General features: G+C 45.7%; 1 protein-coding gene across 1 annotated transcript in view; it reads left to right on the forward strand.

The window, feature by feature from the left end:
* BAIAP3 (BAI1 associated protein 3) overlaps nucleotides 1-24,255 on the forward strand; it is a 2,154,334-nt gene that overhangs the window by 1,984,029 nt on the left and 146,050 nt on the right. The window contains exons 25-26 of the mRNA XM_069647200.1: nucleotides 8,594-8,809; nucleotides 9,419-9,487. Coding sequence (XP_069503301.1) covers nucleotides 8,594-8,809; nucleotides 9,419-9,487 — 285 coding nt within the window. The remainder of the gene's footprint in view (nucleotides 1-8,593; nucleotides 8,810-9,418; nucleotides 9,488-24,255) is intronic.

The following is a 24,255-nucleotide window of genomic DNA, read 5'->3' on the forward strand; positions in this document are numbered from 1 at the left end:
TGAAGTTCTGCCACATACTCATTCCACCCCACCTCCTCCCAGACAACATCGCTACACCATCAGGGGACTTGCCACTGCCCCTCGTTCCCCGCTCCCGAGGATGTATCTCTTTCACTTGCCACCTCTTCAGCGCGTCTAACTTCTCCTGTTCTTTCCTCCTCCTCCTCCTCGGCCATTACCTCCAACTTCCTGCTCTGTCCCCTCCTCCTTGATCTCTACTTCTTCAAGCCTATTCTGCTTTATCTCCACCATCTTGATGTTTAGCATCTGCCTCCTCTTTTCTCTACCCACATCCTTCAAATTCCTTTGCACTTCTACCCCTTTCTGTTCCACTCAAATTGCCCTCTTAGCACTTCCTGCACTCTCAGCTCTCTTCAATGTCTTCTCTGCTTCTGCACCACTTGCCACTCTGCTACTCTTACTGTCCACATTACCTCCCTCTCCCTGTGGGCTTGTATACTACTGGTTACCTTCCACTGAGTGGGGTCATTGCAAGGTGCCAGCAGCTCGGGATCCTGAATGCTGCTTCTCTGGGATTGGTGGGCGCTCAATGGATTTAACTTTTCTGGTCTGTGTGATTACATTTTAAGTTCTTTTCTTGGGATGCAGACTGGGCCTCTATTTTTCACATGCAGGGAGTAACAATGGGTGTCATTATGAGTGAGGCGGTAAGGGGTTAACGGTGCCGGTAAAGGTGCCGGAGCCGCCAACCCCTTACCACGTCATTATGAGTTCTGCTCGCGAGACCCACTAAGGCCACCTGGTTAGACCAGGCGTCCTTAGCGGGTCCCGTGATCAGACCAGGGTGCTAACAACGGGCCCGTTATTAGCATCCTCCCCATTGAGCCGAATGGGAATGGGGACTTGAATGGGAATAGGGATGGGTTCCTTGAATGAGGAATTACCGGGCCCTCCAAGGTCAGAATGGCCCGGTAATTCCTCATTCAAGGAACCTGGTCCCGGTACCCGGTAAGGGGGTAGCCATGCCGCTAGTAGCGGCATGGTTACCTCCTGACTCATAATGACCCCCAATGTCAGGCCCCGCAAGTGAAGCTGGCACTTCATGGGTCTTCTCTGCGTTCTGCACTCTGCAGTAACACTGAATGTTAATTGATTACTGTCTGTGCGGGTAAGCGCTTCGTTAGCTGCAGTAGCAGTGAGCATTAACTTTATATCCATTGCCAGCTCATATAAACAAATCTGCGAGTATGGGTAAGCTGGCACTTCATGGGTCTTCTCTGCGTTCTGCACTCTGCAGTAACACTGAATGTTAATTGATTACTGTCTGTGCGGGTAAGCGCTTCGTTAGCTGCAGTAGCAGTGAGCATTAACTTTATATCCATTGCCAGCTCATATAAACAAATCTGCGAGTATGGGTCCTTTCTGAAAGGTCATGGAGTAGCCAACGATGCCCTGCCGGCCCGTTGTTTGGTTGTTGGTGGGACTAGAGGAAGCCTGTCGTACCGCCTGAGGAACGACGCCATGTTGCAGCTGGTTGGGCCTGGCCTTCTGCATTACCCCATATACATATCAAACCAAGAAGAGTAGCCCTGCCCTCAGCATACACAAAAGGGACACCTGGGGTCAGTATGGTGGTACACGCATAGTGTTCAATCTTATCAGCACTATAAAGTTGCCTACTGTTTTAATCAAATGGGTTCCACAAATCTCTCAAACATAGCTGATAAAACACATCAAATTATAATCAAAACATTTTATTTCAAATTCTAATTTCCTACACATTCTATAAAAACACACTACACCACAATAATTAATCTTACAACAGTCCAATGATAACATTCTCTCAGTGCAAAAATGCAAAGCCGGCATTGTAATGTAACAATGCATTGCCCCTACACCAGCAGTCGTGGACAGGCAGGGGACAGCGTCCCTGTGCATATGGGGACACCTTTCCAGATGGCAGTCCTTACACATGTCTTGGCTGTGGAAAAATGCAACTCTAAATAAGAACATGCTTCCCCATTTTATCTAATCCAAGCTTTGGAATTACCAGTACCTAAATCACACCTAAAAGAAACTGCAGAAAAGCCCAATATACATCACATGGGATGTCAGAAAAGGACATCTCTTATCTAGACGGCCGATTTCCCTCAAAGAAGGTGGAGAACGGTGGTCCTTCGTGAATATTAGGTGGGGAGTCAAACCTTTGTTAGCATTGGGCGCTGGCCGGGTTTGATTGTCCAATTGTGAGAAGTGACAATTAGTAGATTGTCCAGTCCTTGGGTCATGCGAGTTGTGCTTTTATTTGTATCAGAACAACATAGATGATATCTAAATTTCTACTTGTGCCAATCTAGTGTAACAAAAAACAGCCGAGGCGCATTTCAACCTGGGTCTTTATCAAGGCTGTGATAGTGGTGGGTGGGGTGAATAGGTGTGAGTAAGGTGGTCCGGCGTGGTGACATAGTAGGGGTTTCACATAGTTATCGTATCCATTGATTACAGTATTGCACATGTTCAACAGTTGTTAAGTTCATTTGAGATAAACACGAGTAGGACATATAGTGCATAAGGCCAAACATTGTTGGAGCAGTGAGGTGGGGTGGGTTGTGGTGATTGTGGAGTGACATTACAGAAATGCATTCATGACAATGTTACGGTTTCGCAGATATATTGTTCAAAGAAAACATAGCACACATGGGGTTCCAAAGCGAAGACAAAGTACTAAGGGATGAGAAAGTGGAGAGAGAATGGGGGTGAGTTGGTGCCAATTGGTAGGTTGGGGGGGTAAGAAAAAGTACGGTTCTGTAAGAGTCAACATGGTCACAAATACACTCAAAAACGTTACCTCCCAGTCACAGAAACTGAAACACACACACACACACTTCACCATATTTTAAAACACACAGCGTGAACTTGGAACATGAAACTCGGAACTTGGTACGAGGGGAAAAAATATAATTGAACGACAATAGCTTCTCACTTTAATCAGGCGTCTGAGGGTCTGGGAGCGAGGGAAGGGAGTCAGACTTTGGCAGCCCTCTGAGCCGTTGGGCGTGCCTCACTCTGCTATGGTATTGTTTATTTATAAGTGCCTATACACAGGCAGTGTTTCAAGGCGCTCAAGGAGGTGGGAACATGGGGAAAAACAACAGTCGCTCAGAGCCATTGAAATTAGGAGACGATAATAGTCTGCACAGGCAGAGTATGTGCGTAGAATACATTTAACAGTTTGAGGTACAGCAAATAGGTCTGACAGGGGCTCTGCCGTTTTACCAGTGCAATTAAGGGGTGAAGACAAAGTAGGATAGACAGACGATCTTCAGACACAGTGCGTACGGATCGTGCAAGTGCACAGATGGTCACAGGGAGGGGAAGATCCAAGTGCAGCCGGTTGGTGGAGACTGGGATAAGTGCAGAGAGAGCCACTCTCACGGGTTATTTCTCAAGTGCAGTAAGTGTGGGTGGGGTGTAGGGCTCTGGAGCAATTGCGAAAGAGAACTGGTGGGGGTGCCAGGGACATGTGAAACTCTGAGGTACACCAGGCGATCAGTCAGCGAGCTGTAAGGAAAGAGGAAGGAGGGAGGGAAAGACCAGAGAACTAGGTTAGCAGGGTAGAGGAAGAGAGAAGGAAGAGGAGAAGAGGATAGACTTGAGCAGTTTCCGGGAACTTAAGAAGATCAGGTTCAAGCCAGATCTGCATTGAATTCAATCAGACTGTTTGTCCCTGAAACCCATTTGTCCAATTTGGGATCAGGGAGTTATGCAGCTGTGGAATCTGGATGCCATTGAACTTTATTAACTACATTGACCTGCACAATTGTATGGAACTATTGCATTTTGTTAGTACTTTTTGCTTTTTATCACACTTAGCTAGCATATTTTAGACGTAGTTGTACAACATTGATATAGATTGATTGTAACATTGTTTTTAGGAGGTAGTTTAAGGAATTGGTTTTACATTTACATTTGTTGTCTGTGATTAAGACACTAAGTGCCAGGGCATTTTATTGCAAGTATAGTTTGTGTATGTGTGGTTGAGTGAATAGTGTTTCTTTTTTAGTGTCTATTTTTGTGCTCTATCAAGTAAATCACAGCAATACTCTCTTTGTATTGTGCACCTTAACTGTTGGTATTGTGAGGCAGTAGACATCACTCTGTGGCTTGTTTCTCTCTCTCGCTGCAGTTTCTGCTTGATGGCGAGAGCAAGGTTTCTATTAAAGCCAAGCAAGGCACAGTGACCTTGTGCACTATCCCACCTTACATGGAGTTTCCTAGGGGATCCCACTGCACGTTTTGCAAGTGCTGTTTCTTCTTTCCCTCCAAAGGGCTTGGTAATTTGGTTTGTAGCTCATCTCTGGTGGGATCCCTCGGTTGCCTGGTGGTGGGATTATGTCAACTATTATCTGATATAAAAAAAGATTCTATGCAAGTGGGGAAAGCTAATGCTACTTCAAACTGTGTTTTCTCTGGAAGGAATATGGATACTATTGAATTGGTTGGAGTGGATCCGTTCCTTTTAGCAAGGGCCAACCACAAGCATGGAGACCTATTAAGCCAGTTTACCTTCTTGATGAATCCCTGGTCGAATTTCATGGTTGGAAATAGACCTGAGCAGGTGGGGGGACAGAACTATTCAATTCTGGTTGGTAAAGTTAATTTTTCTCTGTGTCATCGAAAGGGGAATTTAAACAACTTGGCCCCCGCCTGTAGACCTGGAGTTGTTTGAAAGTGATGAAGTAGTTATTTCCCCAGCTATTCCGACCACAAATAGTTTCTCCCCACTGATTATATTAGATGAGGAAGTTGCTGCTAGGATATATTCAAGACCCTCGGCACCATCCACAATGCTTTCTGGGGCTTGGGACCCCGTTACATCCAGCCCCCTCTCTGTAAATACCTCCCTGCTAGAGCCCTTTGTTCTTCTATCTCCAACCCTCTGCAGATTAAATGCTTCTCTAAGCAGAGAGTGGAGGGTAAATCTCTCTCATATGCAGGAGCCTCCCTCTGGAATGGTCTCCCTGCCCGTCTCAGGCTTGAGCCAGATCTCCTTAAATTCTGGAAGCTCCACAAGACCCTCCTTTTCTCATCTTCCTTCCCTCTCCCCCTCCTCTGCTAACACCCCTGTCTGCCGCGACTGGCTGCCTTGTTCCCGCTGAGTTCTACAGGGCACCATCCCCCCTGCCCAGGCCCCCTCCCTCCTCACACTTAGCATGTTGACCCTCACCCCCTGCACCCCATGTAACCCCTGGCACTTTCCGTCCTGGCCTTGCCTTGCACTCACCTATCCCCTCTTGCCCTCTCCCCCTTCTCCAACTCCCGCTTTTCACTTGCACTCTCTCCTCTTTTTCCCTGCAATTCCCTTCCCACCCTAGCACTTTGCATTTCGCGCAGAGCGGCACTCCCCCTCTTCGCACCTCTTGTTATTGCACTTGCCCGATCCGAATGTCACAAGGTCTGGTAGGATCATTATTGTTATCTTTCACCCTTGTCCCCCCCTTTTTTGTCTTGTGGCACCTTGAAACACCATGTCCAATAAATAAAATAAATAAATATAGACACAATAGCAGAGGGGCCAGGACGCATCCCTGTCTGACCCTCCTCTCCACCGAAAAGGGATAAGTCAGGGCACACCCCCAATGCCCAATGCACAGTTGCATTTTTAATGGTGTGGGTGGTCTGGAATATGAAGATCCCTGAGCATGTGCCAGAGCCATGTTTGTTGAACTCCATCAAATGCAGGCCTCAAATCAAAGAAGACTCTATAGATGTTGACTTTCTTCAAGGAGACATATTTCTGCAAGATCTTAAAAAGACAGAATGCCTGACCAGCCCTGCTCTTCCCAGACTGAAAACCAGCCTGAAGGTGGCTAAATATACCTGGGTAGTTTGCCCATTCCTGTAAATGCCCAAGAAGGATTTTAGCGAATATCTTCCCAGTTGAATCTGGCAATTAAATAGGGTGATAATTGGCAGAGGAATCTCAGCTCCTTTTCTTGAAGAGCAGTACGATTTCCACACTCTTCCAGTGATCTGGGACAACTTTAAATTGCATAAGTACATTAAAATAGTGACATAGTATAGTCGCCCAAACAACAGGTTCCCCTTTGAAAATGCCAAAAGGGATCTTGCCTGGGCCGGGGCCTTCCCACCCTTCTGGGACGCTATTACTTCCTTAACCCCCCTCAGAGTGAAGACAAAACCAAGTTGCACAGCTCAGGGTTGTCTCACACAGGAAAGATGCACACAGCACAAATGTTCCCTGACAACATAATTCAGCAATTCATTCACTATAATGTATTATTATATGACATAACTCAGTGTTTTCACACTAAGAAAAAAGCTTTCACCATGATAGAATCTTTCTGGAGCAGCCAATTGCCCCGAACCCCCCTCTAAGTACTGCTGCAAGAACTCTGGCAAGAACTCTGGCAAATCACTCAAACTATCTCTAGCTAGACGTAAAAAGATATCTAAGTTTCGATAAAACAGGAGTACTAAAAATTTGAAAAATGTGTGAGGAAATTGTTCAAATATAAATGACCATTGCAGTATACAATAACACAAACACATGGGTAACCCAGAATACGTGCTGTGCCATGTCATATAATTATTAACTAATTAGATCAAGAAAGCTGACTTGCGGTGTGTATTACCCAGATTATGGCATTCACCTTCATGCCACCAATTATCTCAATCATGTAAATAGCGTTTTATGCTGTCATTTAATTCATAGTAGTTATGAGAATTATATAATTTATATACATCATTACTCGTACTTGATTTGAAGATATTTTTAATTGGGCTCAAGTGATAATAAATAGCATATTCTAACAGTAATTATACAAATACTTTTCTGACATATATGGCCAGCTTCCAGCATGTGTTTCAAGGCTAATCTGGGGCTGTTGCTATTATTCAATACCTCGTACACCCGCGTACACCCGCATGTTATTTGATTTCAGAAACCTATCCATGATCCTGATTAGATGTGCCAACATGTGTTTTTACTCCCTTGGCCTTTTCAAGGCTAAACAAAGATGAACATAAGCTTGATATAAAGACTAAAGAAGATCAAAATCAAGGTTCCAATACGTATGAAGTCATATAAGTTCAATTACAATACATTCTGCATCAAAGCATGTAGTTAGTTCAATAAACAATTGCAGAATGTGAAGCAATGACATCACATGTAATGATGTCATGCATTAGAGAACTCCTCTACATAGAAAACTAAGATAACGGCTGCTTAGCATGCCACCGTACTTGACATTTTGCCGAACCCTGCAGGGATGAATACCACCCACATCTTTGGGTAAATGGAAAGTATTATGACTGTTTTTCTCGGACCTTTTCATAACTATTATATATTCAATGCTGATGACCCCAACAACAGACTTTACATATGCCCCATAGGGAATAAAATACCCGAAAATAAACTTATTTGAAGACTAGCACTAAAACGTTGATAAGAAATAGGGACAACCAAAATGGATGCGTGAAATGTAAATCTTTTTAATCATGACCTGTGGCTGTCAATGAGAATCATATTCCATTTAACAAATCCTTTATCTAAAAATGATAAACTAATGGAACACTTGACTAATTGAAAATATCCTTGCAGGTCATGGTTCCGTTTTTGGAATCAGATAACATCATTTTGTAAAACATGACATATTGATTAATGGCAACAACTCCAGGTTTCATACAACAAATTTAGGGTGAGCAATATATCACATGTTTCAATATTGAAATGTAATATTACCTTGATAACACTATATATTCTGTATCATAATGCCAGTATAGTCCAATTAACAAATGGAAATAGTTAACATGTGGGAGACACTACATATGTAAACAATCCCTTAATAGCCTGGAAAAGAGTACATTTGTAACATTTTTAAAACTATATAAATAGTATCTACCCATGCGTATTCACAAAAACATTTATTATAGATAATGTAACCAACCACTACTGTCACATAAATTGAATAACCCACCTAATGTTTCAGTCTTATTAATACATATCCTCACTTTCATTTCTGTTCCCGCTTTTTCCTCCTTACTTCTGTCCCTCCCAGCCATACATTTTTTTGTAATGTTTACATGCCGGTGGTGTGTGAGGGATGGCATCCAACTCACCCACCCTTCGCTCTGCCCAGTTCGGTCTTCGTCATTCCACTAAGTGATTGGCAGGAGTTTCTCCTGCCCTCTCCAAATGCAGGATTTCAGATAACCAAGACTACCCAATGAGCATGAAGGGCAGGCAACAAAGAGTGGCAGATCAAGATGAATTGAATATGTCCCATTGAAATTGATTAGTACTTCTGGGTAGATTTAAGGTAGATTTATTGATGTGGAAATAGACGACCCTGCATGCACACTTTAAAGAGTCTACAGAATGACAACTAAAAGTGAAACACTTTTTGTCTGGAAATCAAGAGTTTTATCTAAAATATGACATTTCTGTTTTTTAGTTACACTTTTGTAAAAACGAGTCTGTGGTTCTTCACTAAATAAAAGTAGCAGAATTAAGTAATTGTAGTATGTTGATTGTGTTAGCATCACGACAAGTGTCCCATGCTTGTTGGTAAGTGTCAGTTGTCTTAAAACCTCATATGTGTCCCTTTAGCTCTGTATTATCCTGAACAACATAGAGCATGTGCGGAAATTTCTATCAAACATACTGAAGGATTTGGACTGGAAATCTTTGGAGACAGCGGTGGAAATGTCGAGCGGGCCTGATGGGAAGCAACAGGTGCAAAAAGCCCTGAACACTCAGCTCCAAAACATTGACATGGACATGCAGAGGGAGGCCAAGAACATGATCTCCCACCTGACAGAAAAGGTACTCGAATGACACCCAAAGACCATCATTACTAGTGTCTGATGGCGCGATTATGTTACGTTTGCACAAGTGCTATATTTAATTGGTGGTCCTACAGATAGATCTGCACTGCCACTAATGCAATTGCAACTGTGGTTGTGCATGCTTAAACAGATTCCTTCCCAAAGAGGTTACCCATAGTAACTCCATCTTACTATTTGAGGGAGACTTTGCAATTCACTAAGAAGCTCCCAGGAATAACTCTTACTCCGAGAAAGAAAAGAAAAAGGCAGGAGTAAGTGTAACAAACGCTCATTTCTTTGCGAATCGAATAGTCTCATTTCATGAGTACCTGAGTAACTCCTGGTAACTTCTTTGTGAGATGTGTTTCAGAATGAGATGGCATTAATTTTGCAGACATTCTGCAATTAATATTTAGAATCATTTCACCATTGAAAATGATGTTCAATAACATAATATTGTTCGAACAAGTCATCTTGCACATCTTGTTTTTTTAAAAAATATATATTTAATTCATAATCTATTTTCTTGCTGTAAAATATCCCGCCAGCTCCATGTTGTTCAGCACTGAAATTATACTAAGATGTTTTGTTTTTATTTTTCTAACAGATGATTGGGGATATAAAAAAATATATCCAGCACATCAGCCTCTCACCCGACTCTCTACAAAATGACGATGTAAGTGGTGGCCAGAATAGTGATACATTTATGAAATGTACGCATTGTAAAATTGATTCAACAATGTTCTTTATCCGGTTTTAGAATAAAGACAATACTATGTTGCACTGAAATGTTGTTTGCTAGTGACCTCTTAGAACATGGCTGCAGCATTTTGTCATGAATGGTGTGGCAAACGATTTACCAGCACATTGGCTCAGATTCACAAAAAGTGGCATGCAAGTGAAACAGACTTCCACATTATACAGATGGCATGATTCACCTATACTGACTCTGTGCATTACTTTCTGTTGCCGCACTTCAAGATGGGGCTGGCCACCATGTTTTTGCCACCTACACTGACTCTATGCATTTCTATGCTGCTGCCGCCCTGCAACATGGGGCTGGTCATCATGTTTGTGCCACCTATACTGACCCTATGCAATGTTCGCTGATGCCGCCCTGCAAGATGGGGTCAGTCAAACTGTATGTCTTTGCTAGCACTTATATAACTAAGTTAAAGGAATAGTGCCCTCAAAATATTATTGCCTTAAAAGATGGGCAATAATCCAAAACATGCATTAAACATATTTTTAATGAAAGTTCCTATGTAAAATTTTGAGCAAACAAGGCTCAAAGTGCTTACATGGGAGCATCCATTTTGCCATTTCAGGCAACTTCCTCAGTTCTGCCCCAGCGGCACTAAACAAGCAGCAAAAGCCCCCTACTGAGAGCTTTTGCTTACTGCAGCCAGAGCAGCGCTCAACATGAGCTGAGGAGGCTGCCTCCACTTTCATTTTACGTTTTCGGTGCTCCCCAAGCCCAGGGAAGCACAGAAAACGTAAAATGAAGGGGAAAAGCAAAGGTGCAGCAATTACAAATACAGCGTTGTTGTATTTGTGATTGCTGTGGTTGGAAAACCACGGAAATCATAAATACAAGAACGTTGTATTTCTGACTGCGGCCGCTTTCATGTGGACTGTCCTGGTCCCCCCAACCTGGGGGAGCCCAGGAGACTCCAAGCAAAAGCCGCCGCCATCAGAATAACAACATTGTGGTATTTGTAAATACCACAGCATTTACAAATACAACAACGTTGCATTTCTCACTGTGGCGGCTTTCGCTTGGAGTCTCCTGGGCTCCCTCAGGGTTGGGGGAGCCCAGGAGACTCCAAGCAAAAGCTGCCGTAGTGAGAAATACTGTGGCATTTTGAAACACAACCGCGTGGTGTTTCTGCCTGCGGAGGCTTTCGCTTAGAGTCTCCTGGGCTCCAGTCTTGGAGCTCAGGAGACTCAAAGCGAAAGCCGCTGCAGGCAGAAATACAACACGGTTGTATTTAAAAATGCTCTGAGGAGCGTGAGAAACTTGGAAAGAAAACCGCAGCCCCCAGGGGAATCCAAACTGAAGCCAGCGCAAACATAATTACAATGTTTTAAAAGCTGCAGTTTTCTTTCTAGCTGCAGTGATTATTTAAAAAAGGAAAAGGAAATAAGCACTTACCTAGATTCAGCTTTCCTGCATGCATTCTCTGGTCTCCGGCACCAATGAAGCAAAAGCCACCCAGTAGTAGCTTTTGTAGCAGCTTTTGTTTATTACAGCTGGCTGGCTTTTGCTTCATTAGTGTCGAAAGGGCAGCACAGGAGGCTCATCCATTTCACAAAATGGATGCCTCCTAGTGCTTCGAATTTTTGAGTTTGAGCATCATTTGCTCAAAACTTTAAATAGGGACTTTGCTTAAAAATATGTTCTATATATATTTTTGATTATGGGCCATCTTTCTAGCAAATACCATTTTTGAGCACACTATTCCTTTAAGCCGCCCCTTGTAACATGGGTTAGGCAAGATGTATGTATGTCTATTTCACACAAGCACTTACGCAACTAAAGGAAGCCTTAACAGCGCCACGATGCCTGAGGGCTGTTGTGCACTCTACAAATGCAAATAAATAAATAAATTAAATAAATTTCTCAAAAGTGAATTTGCCAGCACAAATGAATTTGTGCAGCCACATTTCTGCCACCCACCAAATTGGGCCAGTGGTTGTGCTGCAAGGGGGGCTGTCGATTCTAAAAGTGCATCCCTCATTCATGAAGGAATGCACCTGTACGGTGGGATGAGTGAGTCCTTACATGTGTTTTCCCCTGTGCGCTGTCAGGGGGATGCATTGATCTCCCTGAAGGGAAACGCTCATATCAAGCAGCCATTTGCATTGTCAGGTTCACTTAGTTGAATCAATCCTCTCAGAGAAGGTAGGCTTTTTGTTCACTTAAAAACGGCCCACACAAGTGAACAAAAACACTTGTGAACCTGAGCCTATGTATTTTGAGTCATTCCGCCTTGTTTTGATGCCTACTCCTAGTAGTGTACTCATTGGTGAAATAAATCCAATTCTGTCCCAAATCATGATTTTGCCTCTATGGAGCCACTAACTGTCCCTCGCATCCGCCATTTAATCACCCAAAATGCGCCATGAAATTGGTTCCATGATCTGTGACATTGCTCCCATCTTAGCAAATGAAGGTGAAACCACATTGACCCTTGATATTGCTCTTTCCATATTAGCCTACAAACTGCCCACACGTCAGCTGTGTGAGTGTGACTTGTATGTCATAGAAATCATGAAATGGTCCGTAAATGAACCATGACACTGTTCCCATGAGCCACACTACCTCCCACACAATGCAAAAAAGAGCACTAACTTGAGAAATAAAATGACGATGCCAATCACCACAAAACGAAAAAGTGATGGCTGGAATATTTAGAATGAATCTTAACCACTGCCATTTGCTCTGGGCAACCCTCCAGGTCCAGCTGGTATGTTATGTTATGTGTTATTGAGCAACAATGCAGGTTTTTGTCGCTAAACCTTACAAATGGCCTATGCTACAGGTATAAAGCAAGCTCAATAGAGAAAGATTGGTTGCCAGAAGCCTGAGGAAAGAGCCGTGTCTTAAGGTACTGCTTGTGTGGCCTGGATCTTTCGCCAAATGACTTGTGAAATGTTCCAACATAACCCATGAATTACCAGCAAGTCATGGTAAAGAAGAAAGTGAGGCTGAGACTGCGTCACCAGACGCATGCGTGCTGATCTGAAGCATCTGGGAAACAGCTTCTCGATGCACATACAAACAGAAGCACACATCAGAAATACAGGAATCTGCGCAGTACAAACAGGACATTCAGGAACCAAGCATAATGTATTTATTTATTTATTTATTTATTTATTTGGATTTATAGAGTGCACATCTGCCCGGGGGCATTGTGGCGCTAAAGAAGTCTTACTTGTTACAGGCATACATGGTGAATATACAGATACACAGATTTGCACACAAGCATATTTTCATACATCTGCTGTTATTTCCATACATACAGTGGTGAGAATACAGGTGAGGCGGGTTAGTTGAACAGCGTGGTTTTGAGTAGTCTATGGAAGGCATGGTATGATTTTTCGTTCCTTAAGGCGGTGGGGAATGCGTTCCAGTTTTTGGGTGCTAGGTGTTGAAAGCTGGACCCTCCGGCTTTGCTTCTTTTAAAGGTGGGTACATAGGTCTGGTTGGTCATGTGTGACCTGGTAGGTCTAGTGGAAGTATGGGGGGTGATCCTTTCAGAAAGATAGGGTGGGGCATTGGCAGAGAGGCATCTGTGGGTGATGGCCATGGATTTGAATATTATGCGCTCTTTTATAGGTAACCAGTGTGCTTCTCTTCTGGCTTGGGAGATGTGCTTCCTATTTGGAATGCTTAGGGCTGCTCTTAGAGCATTTTTTGTGTGACTTGCATTTTTTAAATGTTTTGTGCAGACATGCCCAGGAAGAGGGCGTTGCAGTAGTCCAGTTTGGTACCTACTGTGGCTCTGGCTACATTCAAGCAGTTTTTCGAGGATAGGAAGGGTTTACCAACGTTGATTATCTCAGTGGTGAGTGCAGCAGAAGAGGCTACGGCATTGACTTGCCGTGTCATAGAGAGAGTGGAGTCGAGATATACTCCTAGTGTTTTTACTGCAGTGGAGACTGTGATGGTGGAGTTATCAACGTTAAAGGATTTGTATAGAGGCGGGGGTTTGTTTAGTGTTTCTTTGGTGCCAACTAGTAGGATCTCTGTTTTGTCCCCGTTAAGGCAAAGTCCATTGGCTGCCATCCAGGTTTGAATGGCTGTGTATATTTTTGTTAGTGCTGCAGCGTCTTGCTCATATACTCCAGTAAGGGGGAGCAGGACTTGTGTGTCGTCAGCATAGTTGGTGTAAGCTATGTGGCGATGGTCGAGGTCATTGAACAGTGGGAGGGTGAAAATGTTGTATAAGGTGGGTGCAGTGCAGGATCCCTGTGGGACGCCACAATGGATAGTGGTTGGGGTAGCGTTTGCCGAATCAGAAAAGACTTTCATAAGTCGACCCTCGAGGAAGGATTTGACCCAGGAGACGGCTTCAGGCGAGAAGTGAGCTTCATTTTTGAGTTGCGTGCCTAGGATTTCATGGTTGACCAGGTCGAAGGCAGCAGATAGGTCTAATAGTAGGAGAAGAGCCGGTTTGCCTTTGTCCATGATGTCGTTAAATTGGATTTTAAGGTCTAATAGGGCCGATTCGGTCCCATGCCCCGGGCGGAAGCCCGATTGCCTTTTGCCTAAGATGAGATTTTCTTCGAGGTAGTGCTGTATTTGTGAGTAGGTGACTTTGTTGAGGATCTTGAGCAGGAAGGGAACTGTTGTGATGGGTCTATAGTTGTTGGCGTTTTCTGGATCTAGAGTGGGTTTCTTGAGAAGAGGGCGCACCCAAGCTTCATTTAGGCTGGTTGGGACTGAGTTTGAGTTGAAGGAAGCATTGATGAAGGATTTGAGGAATGGTGCTAGTGTTTCAACGCAGTCTTTGACTAGTTTGGCGGGGCAGGCGTCGCCTTTGCAATTGGAGGGTTTGATTCTGTTGACGATATCGATTACCTCTTTATCTGAGACTTCTCTAAATTTAAAGGGTGTAATGTGACTTATCTTTTTGTTCTCATTCACTGTTTCCTTAAGGGATGCAGCTACGATTTCCTGAGTGAGATTTTTGTGATGGTTAAGATTTTAGCTTGGAGGAGTTCGATTTTTTTTTAGAAGGGCTGATTGTATGGTGTTACACCAGGCTTGATCTTTGACAATCTCTTGGGACTTAGTGGCCGGTGTGGAGAGTTCCTTGAAGATGGCGAAGAGCTCTTTGGATTCTGAGGTCACGTTGGAGTATCTTTCATTATATGATGCAGATTTAGCTGCTGTGATGCTTTTTTTGTATTGGGTGGCCAGTGATTTGTAGGACGATAGTGAGGAGGCATAGGGCGCTTTTTGCCATAAGTTTAGGGCTTTGCGTTTTTTGGTTTGTAGTTCTTTTAGTTCTGCTGAGAACCAGGTATTGGAGTGTTTGGAGTTTTTTGATGTTTTCTTTTGTAGGGGGCGATGATGTCTATGGCAGTGCTAATGGTAGTTTTGTAGATATCTGCCAGTGCAGCTGGGTCAGATGAGGCAGGGAGATTGTTCGTGAGAGGGACTAGATAGGGTGAGATGCTTTCTGTGGTGAGGTTCTCGGCGCTCCTGGGCATGGCTGGGGGTGCGGGCGTGAGCTTTTTCGAGTTGTTAGATAAGAGGATGAAGAAGTGAATGAGAAAGTGGTCGGACCATTTTTTAGGCGTGGAAGGGCTGAGTCATTAAAAAGAGTTAGTGAGGGGGAAAAGGTGTGATCGCAGACTCCAGACACCGTTTCCCCCGAAAATGTCAGAAAAAAATGTACGTATGGTATAATTGTTCGAATTTGGGCTGTACTAAAATTTCGTACATCCCAAACTGTCAAACCTTTATACCATAGTATCCCATGCCATAGTATCCCATTATAGCAAACGGGTGAAGCAGGGGTTGCGGTGTGCGAGTCCCCCCCTCCCCTTGCTTGCATAGATTGGGGGTTTCAGGGTGTCCCCCGATTTCGGTAACTCGAAAGTAGGCAGGGGAAAATAAAGTTTTTTTAAAAAGGACCCTGCAGCACCAGTTCCCATCCATGTAAGTGAAGGGAGCTGGCGTCGCAGGGAGACAGGGGAGTCGGCGACCCACTTCTTTGTGTGCTGCCAAAAGGTAAGTAGGGCTGGTGGGTGTAGCGGCTAAGGGGATGTCAGGAAACCTAATGTGTGTCATTACACCGCAGCGCACTTTTTGAATTCAACATTTTCCGAAATCGTAATTTTACGCTGTGGTGTAATCAAGTACATCCATCAGACATGCAGCACCAGTTCGTCTTCAGCAATACAGAACCATCGGATGTTTGAAATAGGATGTGGGGGTCTGCAGATGACACTAGGCCTGCACGTCCTGAGAGGCAGCCAAATTAGACGAAATGCAGCCCTTGGGTGCGTTTGGCCTTCAGACTGGTGACAAGCAAAGCCTCTACAATAAGGAGGTGGGTGAGAAACAAGAAACAACAGAACGTTGAGAAGGACCTGACAGTGGCTGCAACCATACATCATTGAGTGAGAGCTGAAGTAGGAGCAACCAGCTGCGCCCCCTTGTGACAAAATGCTACAGCTGCAGCAGTGAGACATATTTCCCAACCACTGCCACAGTGAGCAGGATCAAATACATGGGAACAATAGAACAGTAGGGTAAGAGAGAGAGGGAGAGGGAGAAGGAGATAGGGAAGGAGAGAGAGAGAGAGAGAGAGAGTGTGTGTGTGTGTAACTTTATTCAACTTTCATCAACTAAATAGGCAATTACATACATAAACATTACAAGTACACACATTATAAAAGACTGATTTCCATCACTGGATGCATATAGTAATTGATATGTCATATTTTGCCATGCATGCTCAATAAGGCTACATAGTTTAAAATACTTACAGGCACAAAAAGACCTATAACCTATTATAAGATGTAAGAAGGTGCAGCACGATATCGCTTGCCCTTAAATGATATTGGAATATATTATAAGTTGCTAAAGCATAAGCACATTTAAGATTCGTCACTTTCTAAACACATTAATGCCACTCGTCTGTGCTTTACTTTAGCGCCAGGCAAGTACGACTTTATGTGCCTGCTAGTGTCAGTACATCCTCCCTGGAATGACGTGATCAAGTTAGCGTGTCCCACCTATCCAGTGACGCAGTGCATGAGCACACCAGGAGATCATGGCTGCTCAAAATCTCCAACAATGCAAAGCACACATTGCAATCATTGCCTTGCTTGCTATGTTTACAAATGAATAGTGGCCGGGGCACGGCAGCCCAGATCCTCACTGATGGCACCTGTTTCCCCGTTCCTATTGCGCATGTTGGCATGCCACACAACATCCCCCAATACTATCCAGAGAAATGTGGTCTGGTCCCCAATATTATCTAGAGAAATATGTTATTGACACACCCTAATGAACTCGCTGTGGTATTTCTCCATACTTCAGTGTGCCTGGTAAACTTTAAAACAACCTCTAGCAGCCACATGCCAAAAGGTGGATCTAAAAGGACCACTGCCTACCCCCACGCAGAAGTTGCCAATTGCACAGCTCCCTTCAAATTGAGATGCGCAGCTCCCACTACTGGAGAAGCTGTGGGCTGGAGCGGAGTGTGCGATTTAGCTGATTCAAACGCACAGCCTTTGACACACCATGTGGCCCCCAATTTCATGCAAGCAAGTCAAACAACTTTTATTTTATTTTTAAAATTTGTAAAATTTTTAAAGCGCACTAGCAGCCCAAGGGCATCGAGGCGCTGTTGCAAGAAAGTGTCTTGGTTACAGGAAGGGTACTTTGCTTTTGGTTACAATGAGCATGTAGCCTTACAATGCGGGCTGCGTATAATACATAGGTGGTTACAGGTTTGGATTAATATACGGTCACACTGGAGGTTAAATCAATGGCGAGTGGAAACAGACAGCCTAGGCCATACAGCGGGGCCAGTCCGGACTAGTATATATGAGCAATATCGTTTTTATGTCTTTCCGGAAGGCAAGATGCAAATCAATACTTCTGATGTGGGGTGGTGGAGAGGTCCAGTGGGTCGCGGCCATGACAGGTAAGCTAGTGCCCCCTGCACGAATCCTCCGGGTCTTGGGAAAGGAGATTGGGTTGGTGTAGGCCATTCTTATGGGTCTGGTGGTGATAGGTTTGGCGACTCTCTGTGCAAGGTAGAGGGGGGGGCCGTGTTATGAAGGCATTTATGCGCAAGGGCTAGCGTTTTAAAGAAGATCCGCTCTTTAATGATTCTTGCTTCCTGGTGGCTGAAATGTGGTCCCTTTTGGATATGCCGGTGGTGGCCCAAAGGGCATTATTTCGGACAGTTTGGCGTTTACTCATATTTCTTTATGAGGTACCTGCTAGGAGGGCGTGACAATAATCCAGCCGAGACCCAATGATTGCTCTCGCAATGGTGAGGCAATTCTGCTCCCGAGAGGCCACTCGTTGGCAACAACATTGGTCACTCTTGATTCTTTATCAGATGTCTCTTTAAAACCTAATTGTAAAAACGTTTAGCCTAAGCTGCAGATCCCTCAACGTTAAATCTAGGATCGCAAAACCACCTACATACAAATGGACATTGCATTCCCTTTCCGCCCATTTTTGGGGGATTCCCAATGGGTAACTTGCTCTCATAACGTTAGAGACAGAGCAAGAATAGCAGACGGGCCCGCTTGTCAGTGCAGAATTCGTCATAGTTTTTCCACCCCGGTTTGGACCTTACTGCCAAGAAAGAGTCCATATGGATAGTGTGAATTAGAGCTAACAGACCTACCAGTTATGCCCACAAAATATCATGTCAAGGGAGTACAAAGCTTATACTAAATAAATAAAAGGAACATGCAGGTTGGATTTCCGGTTCCCCAGGCATATGTTAATCATATTCTTTCAAAGAGAAAAAATGTCCATTGTAGACTAGCCTACTTGGAAACCAGCCTGAAAATAAGGAATTCACTTATTTAAGTATGCCCAATACTCAAGCTTTTACTGGCAGCTTCTTCCCATACTCTTTGCCGCTGACATCCAGCAAGGTGATCGCTCGAAAGCACCCCAGATTCTCTTTACCCGCCTTCTTGTGAATCAGAACAATAGGCACTTTTTTACAGGTGTGGGGGGTATGGACTGAGGTCGTCTTTGCCTTCCCCCATTATAGTATTTCCAAAACGTCTGCCCAACAAGACTGACCTACACACAATATATGATTTCCAAAATGTCTTGATTTCCCATAAGGAAACTAGCAATTCATTGCAATTGGTGGGGTGTAAAGCTTGGCCCGCAGATGCACCTGCAATGGCTGGAAATCCAGCAAGCAACGCGGAGGAAGGCGCCTGAGTGAAGGCCACCAGAGAGAAAGCTTCAGCCTGGGCCTGCAGATGCACCTGCAATGGCTGGAAATCCAGCAAGCAACGCGGAGGAAGGCGCCTGAGTGAAGGCCACCAGAGAGAAAGCTTCAGCCTGGGCCCGCAGATGCACCTGCAATGGCTGGAAATCCAGCAAGCAACGCTCAGGAAGGCGCCTGAGTGAAGGCCACCAGAGAGAAAGCTTCAGCCTGGGCCCGCAGATGCACCTGCAATGGCTGGAAATCCAGCAAGCAACGCTCAGGAAGGCGCCTGAGTGAAGGCCACCAGAGAGAAAGCTTCAGCCTGGGCCCGCAGATGCACCTGCAATGGCTGGAAATCCAGCAAGCAACGCTCAGGAAGGCGCCTGAGTGAAGGCCAATAGAGAGAAAGCTTCAGCCTGGGCCCGCAGATGCACCTGCAATGGCTGGAAATCCAGCGAGCAACGCGGAGGAAGGCGCCTGAGTGAAGGACACCAGAGAGAAAGCTTCAGCCTGGGCCCGCAGATTAACCTGCAATGGCTGGAAATCCAGCAAGCAACGCGGAGGAAGGCGCCTGAGTGAAGGCCACCAGAGAGAAAGCTTCAGCCTGGGCCCGCAGATGCACCTGCAATGGCTGGAAATCCAGCAAGCAACGCGGAGGAAGGCGCCTGAGTGAAGGACACCACAGAGAAAGCTTCAGCCTGGGCCCGCAGATGCACCTGCAATGGCTGGAAATCCAGCAAGCAACGCGGAGGAAGGCGCCTGAGTGAAGGCCACCAGAGAGAAAGCTTCAGCCTGGGCCCGCAGATGCACCTGCAATGGCTGGAAATCCAGCAAGCAACGCGGAGGAAGGCGCCTGAGTGAAGGACACCAGAGAGAAAGCTTCAGCCTGGGCCCGCAGATGCACCTGCAATGGCTGGAAATCCAGCAAGCAACGCGGAGGAAGGCGCCTGAGTGAAGGACACCAGAGAGAAAGCTTCAGCCTGGGCCCGCAGATGCACCTGCAATGGCTGGAAATCCAGCAAGCAACGCGGAGGAAGGCGCCTGAGTGAAGGCCACCAGAGAGAAAGCTTCAGCCTGGGCCCGCAGATGCACCTGCAATGGCTGGAAATCCAGCAAGCAACGCGGAGGAAGGCGCCTGAGTGAAGGACACCAGAGAGAAAGCTTCAGCCTGGGCCCGCAGATGCACCTGCAATGGCTGGAAATCCAGCAAGCAACGCGGAGGAAGGCGCCTGAGTGAAGGACACCAGAGAGAAAGCTTCAGCCTGGAGAGCGGTGGAGATGCAGACAGAGGAGACAAAACAAGCGCCTGAAGGTCACAGGCTCAAATCCATTCAGCCGCTCTTGCTTCTGAGCGCAATGCAATCGGTGCCATTCATTTGCATGCTAGCACGACTGCTCAGAGGCGTAGACAGGGTAGGGCCCGAGCGGGCAAGGTCCCCCCAAAATCTTCAAATACAGAGCTGTGTGGGCATCTAGAGATGTTAAGGTCACTGAGGTGGGGCCAACTACATCAGCTTCAGGGCCCCGCTTGTTAGACAATCCTGGCGACCGCTGCGGGCACTGTGTACTATCAGTCTCTTGTCATTGTGTGGAAAGAACGTAATGCTAGGATATGAGCCATCAGAGGGGCGCCCACGTATGGTCCAGATTACCATCGTCTTGTGGCCATTCAGGTCACCTGTGGGAAATGAATTGTCGTGTTCCATATGGCCTAGCGGTTATTACAAGCAGCGCATCCTCCGAGGGGGCAGGCGCTGTCGCCCAGGGTGGCACCGATCCAAAGCATTGAATGGGGATGGGGGACAAGCTGCTCCCTGCCTCCCAGAGACAATCACTCGAGATGGGGCTGAGCGCTGCTCTGGTTCTCCAGCTGTGCTTCTGGCCTGGATCTTAGCTGGCAGGGATGACAGACAGGACCAGTTTAGATGTGAAGTTAAAACACAGAATGGAGAATTGGCACATACATACTAAGCCAGCTCCACACACTCTTTAAAAAATATCTATTAGGCGAACCTTACTGGCGCCATTCATGCACAGCCATTTGTATATTTGACTGCACTAGGGCAGTTCACTAGTCGAGTACAAGATGCCAAATTGCTATGATACCGGACTTGAGGACTCATTGAGAAAATAAAATCCCTCCAGTCATTGAGGGTATCCACGCTGAAAAGGTACGGCAAATACTGTACATATAATAGACCTCATTCCAAGGTCGCTGGTACCAGTAAAAGCTGGTGGTAACAGAGTTACTGACACTTTTACCGCTCTGCAAATTACGGGGCAACTTAAAATGGAGGCAAAATCCAATCGTGCCAATCCTGTCGTAGGAATTAGCGCCGGAGGAATTACCGCCGGAAAAAGGCGGTCATTTCTCCAGTGTTAATTCCTCCTTCGAAATAGTGTGGGAAAAGAAAATGTCAAATCCACACTATTGGAAGGCAATGCCAGCAAAAACAGATGGCCATTCCTTGAAAAAATGAGTGTAGTTACGTCCAAAAGGTAAATGAAGTCAGGTGATGAAACAGAATCCACAGATGTGTCCGATTGCACCGAAAAGCCACACCTTTCCCAGACCAGCTTCCAGGATTCATGCATCCCTTAGAAGATGAGGCCTGCACTCTCCACATGTGGCAAGGGTTTATCAACCTGCAGACATATGTGGTGTAACAGCAGCCGGGCATACCAGCTGTGTAAAGGCAGATGAGACAGCCGTGTGATGAGGAGGCCACCCATATCTACTGACATATCTACCACCAGAGCTCTGACCGACGAGCAAATAACCACACACCATTGCAAGCCTGCTCGCCCTGATCGAAATGGACCTCTCGGGTGAGAGCAACATCATGGCTGCCATCACACCCCTGCTAAAGATAGTGGCCTTCTGGCAGTTCCTTAACAATTAGCACATTTCAGCATGCTGTCGGAATGCTACGTGGCATGTCCCGGCCATCCTTTTATAAAGTGCTGGTACCGGTGCTTGATGCACTTATGGGACCTACACCAAATCAAATTTCGCTGCCGACCACCAGATGCAGGTGTATGCCACGAAGGTAGATTTCTATGTGACCGCCCACTTCTTCAATACGATTCCTGCCCTGGATTGTATGCATGTGGCATTGTACCCATCCCAGGCAGTTGAACAAGTCTACCACAACACGAAGTCATGCAATTCCATGAACATACACATGACGTGTGATGCCCACCTGTTGGTGAGCCACTGCTGTGCCTGGTTCCAGAGTTTCACACTTGATGCCATGGTTCTATGGAACATCACCTTGCCAGGATACATGGACACCCACAGTGGACAGTGTACTTGGATAACGGGTCAATAGCAACGCTGACAATGCTATGCGAAGAGGGAGCGAGAAAGCAGAAGGGGGCAAAAATGGGGAAGGCCAAGGAGTAGCGCCATGCACATGTCATCCATTTATGCCCAACCCGTGCCCTCTGCATGATGCATATGCCAACAAGAAATCAAGATCACATGGCCAAGACCTCTCAATAATCCTGAGTGTTGGCATAGCTGAAGTGCTTCTTAGGCCCTTTCACACAAAATCTTTAATGGGACTAAATATCCCATAATGCCTAGCACAAGATGCCAGAAATAGTTCATGGCCATCATCACCCATTTCCCAGGCACTCTGTGATCTATGTGGACACCACAGCTGGTCACCCAGGTATGCAATAATGTAAAAACCCAATCCTTTCATATAGCTACCTCTCTAACATCCTGAAAGGCATTCAGATAACAAGACCACCCAACAATGCACAACACAGGTTGCATAGATTGCATATGACTGGCCAGCAATTGAGCAATGCGTATGGGCAATGTTGTAGCTGAGATAGTAAGGTGATAATGGCAAACATGTCATTGGCCATGGACCAGGACCAGTAGTGCACTGTGGCTATTCCCTGTTTCAACGCACAGAAACACCATATGTCATGGAGTGAGAGCCACCATACATACCTGACAAACCAGAAATCTCACGGGCACATTAGAATGATGAGCACTGGGCAAGAACATTCCCATCATCAAATACTTCTCACCTATTGAAGGTGCCTCTGATTATCTGCAGCTGTCATATGTGATGGCACCCATCAGAAGCCCTGGGATGCTACAGGGGTTGGCCTACCACGAGGAACACATATGGAGCAGGGTGTGCCCACCTTTGGATTGCTGAAGGGAAGATGCTGGCGCTTTCACTAGATAGGTGGAGCACTAATGTACAGCCCTGAGGAAGTAGAGAAGATTGATGAGGACTGTGCAATGCTGCAGCACATATGCATTTGGGGGAATGGTCACTAGTCTCCAGAGAACCAGAGGCTCCCCGCACTCAGATGCTGATGTCAGGTGACCACAGGCCAGCTCGCGGTGAACATGATGATGGAAGGATAGGAAGCATTGTGCGTTCTGTCAGGTGCTTTTTGAGAACTCCTTTGAGTACATAGGACTCCAGCATTCACTGTACTGTTACTTATCACTAAAACCACATCTATCACAAACACTAAATGACCACTAGATTATTTCCCTGGAATGCAATTTCTTTAATTTAACACATAAACGTACATGCCCACCCTCCACCCTCAACCCGAAACCAATGTCTGTGGAATGGCATTCCCAAGTTGCATCAGGTCTTGCCACGTTCCTGTGTAGCTTGTGGTCAGGGGTGCGCTCTCTGGTGAGAGCACCACACTGGGCTGCTGCGGACAGATCACAGATCAGAAGAGGGCCGAATCACTCCCATGATATTCAGTAGAGTGAGGGTAATGGCGCTCAGCATGGTCTCATTACTTACCGAAAGTGGCAAGATCTGCTCCCTCTACCCAACTACAGTGATGCAAGCATGTCACCTGCTGCTCTCCTGCTGTGGCCTTCCATGGCAGATGCCACCCTCCTCGACACACTCTACACAGCTTTGCTCATGCCTGAGAGTGTCCTCCTAGTTCCTGTACCATGGCCTCCAAACGATCCGGTAGCTGCTCTGTCTGGTTGAGTCACTCCCATATAATGTCAAGGGTGTGTTGGCGGACCGGGGATGCTAGGTCATGGGGCAGCCTCCTCCCTGATGCACGTGTCCTGTCATCTGCAGTTAATCCATCATCAAGTGTGGAATCAGTGTCCTACCGATGGTGCCACTGCAGTGCATGGCCAGTAAATAAGGGTGACAAAGTTGTGGATGTTCTTAAGGGAAGGGTTTTATTAATTGTATCTACTGCTTGGACTTATGTGTTTTATGGATTTTTGAATCCGAAATACATTTTTCTGACTGACTGACTGACTGAAAGTTGTAGGAAGAGGAGAGAGGAATGCAAGGGATGGCGATGGGAATGAAACGGCTGAATGTCCACCCTTGAGGCAACAGAATATAAATAAATAAATAAATAAATAAATAAATAAATAGGAGTTCATGGGATGGCGCTTTGCACTTGTGCCGGCAGACATAGTTCCAGAGATGGTAGTAGCCACAGCGGTCGTAGGAGCCACAGGGACACATGGAGCACAGGTGGC

The sequence above is a fragment of the Ambystoma mexicanum genome, chromosome 2q (assembly GCF_040938575.1).
Source record: "Ambystoma mexicanum isolate Mex_15411 chromosome 2q, UKY_AmexF1_1, whole genome shotgun sequence".
In the NCBI taxonomy this organism is placed as follows: domain Eukaryota; kingdom Metazoa; phylum Chordata; class Amphibia; order Caudata; family Ambystomatidae; genus Ambystoma; species Ambystoma mexicanum.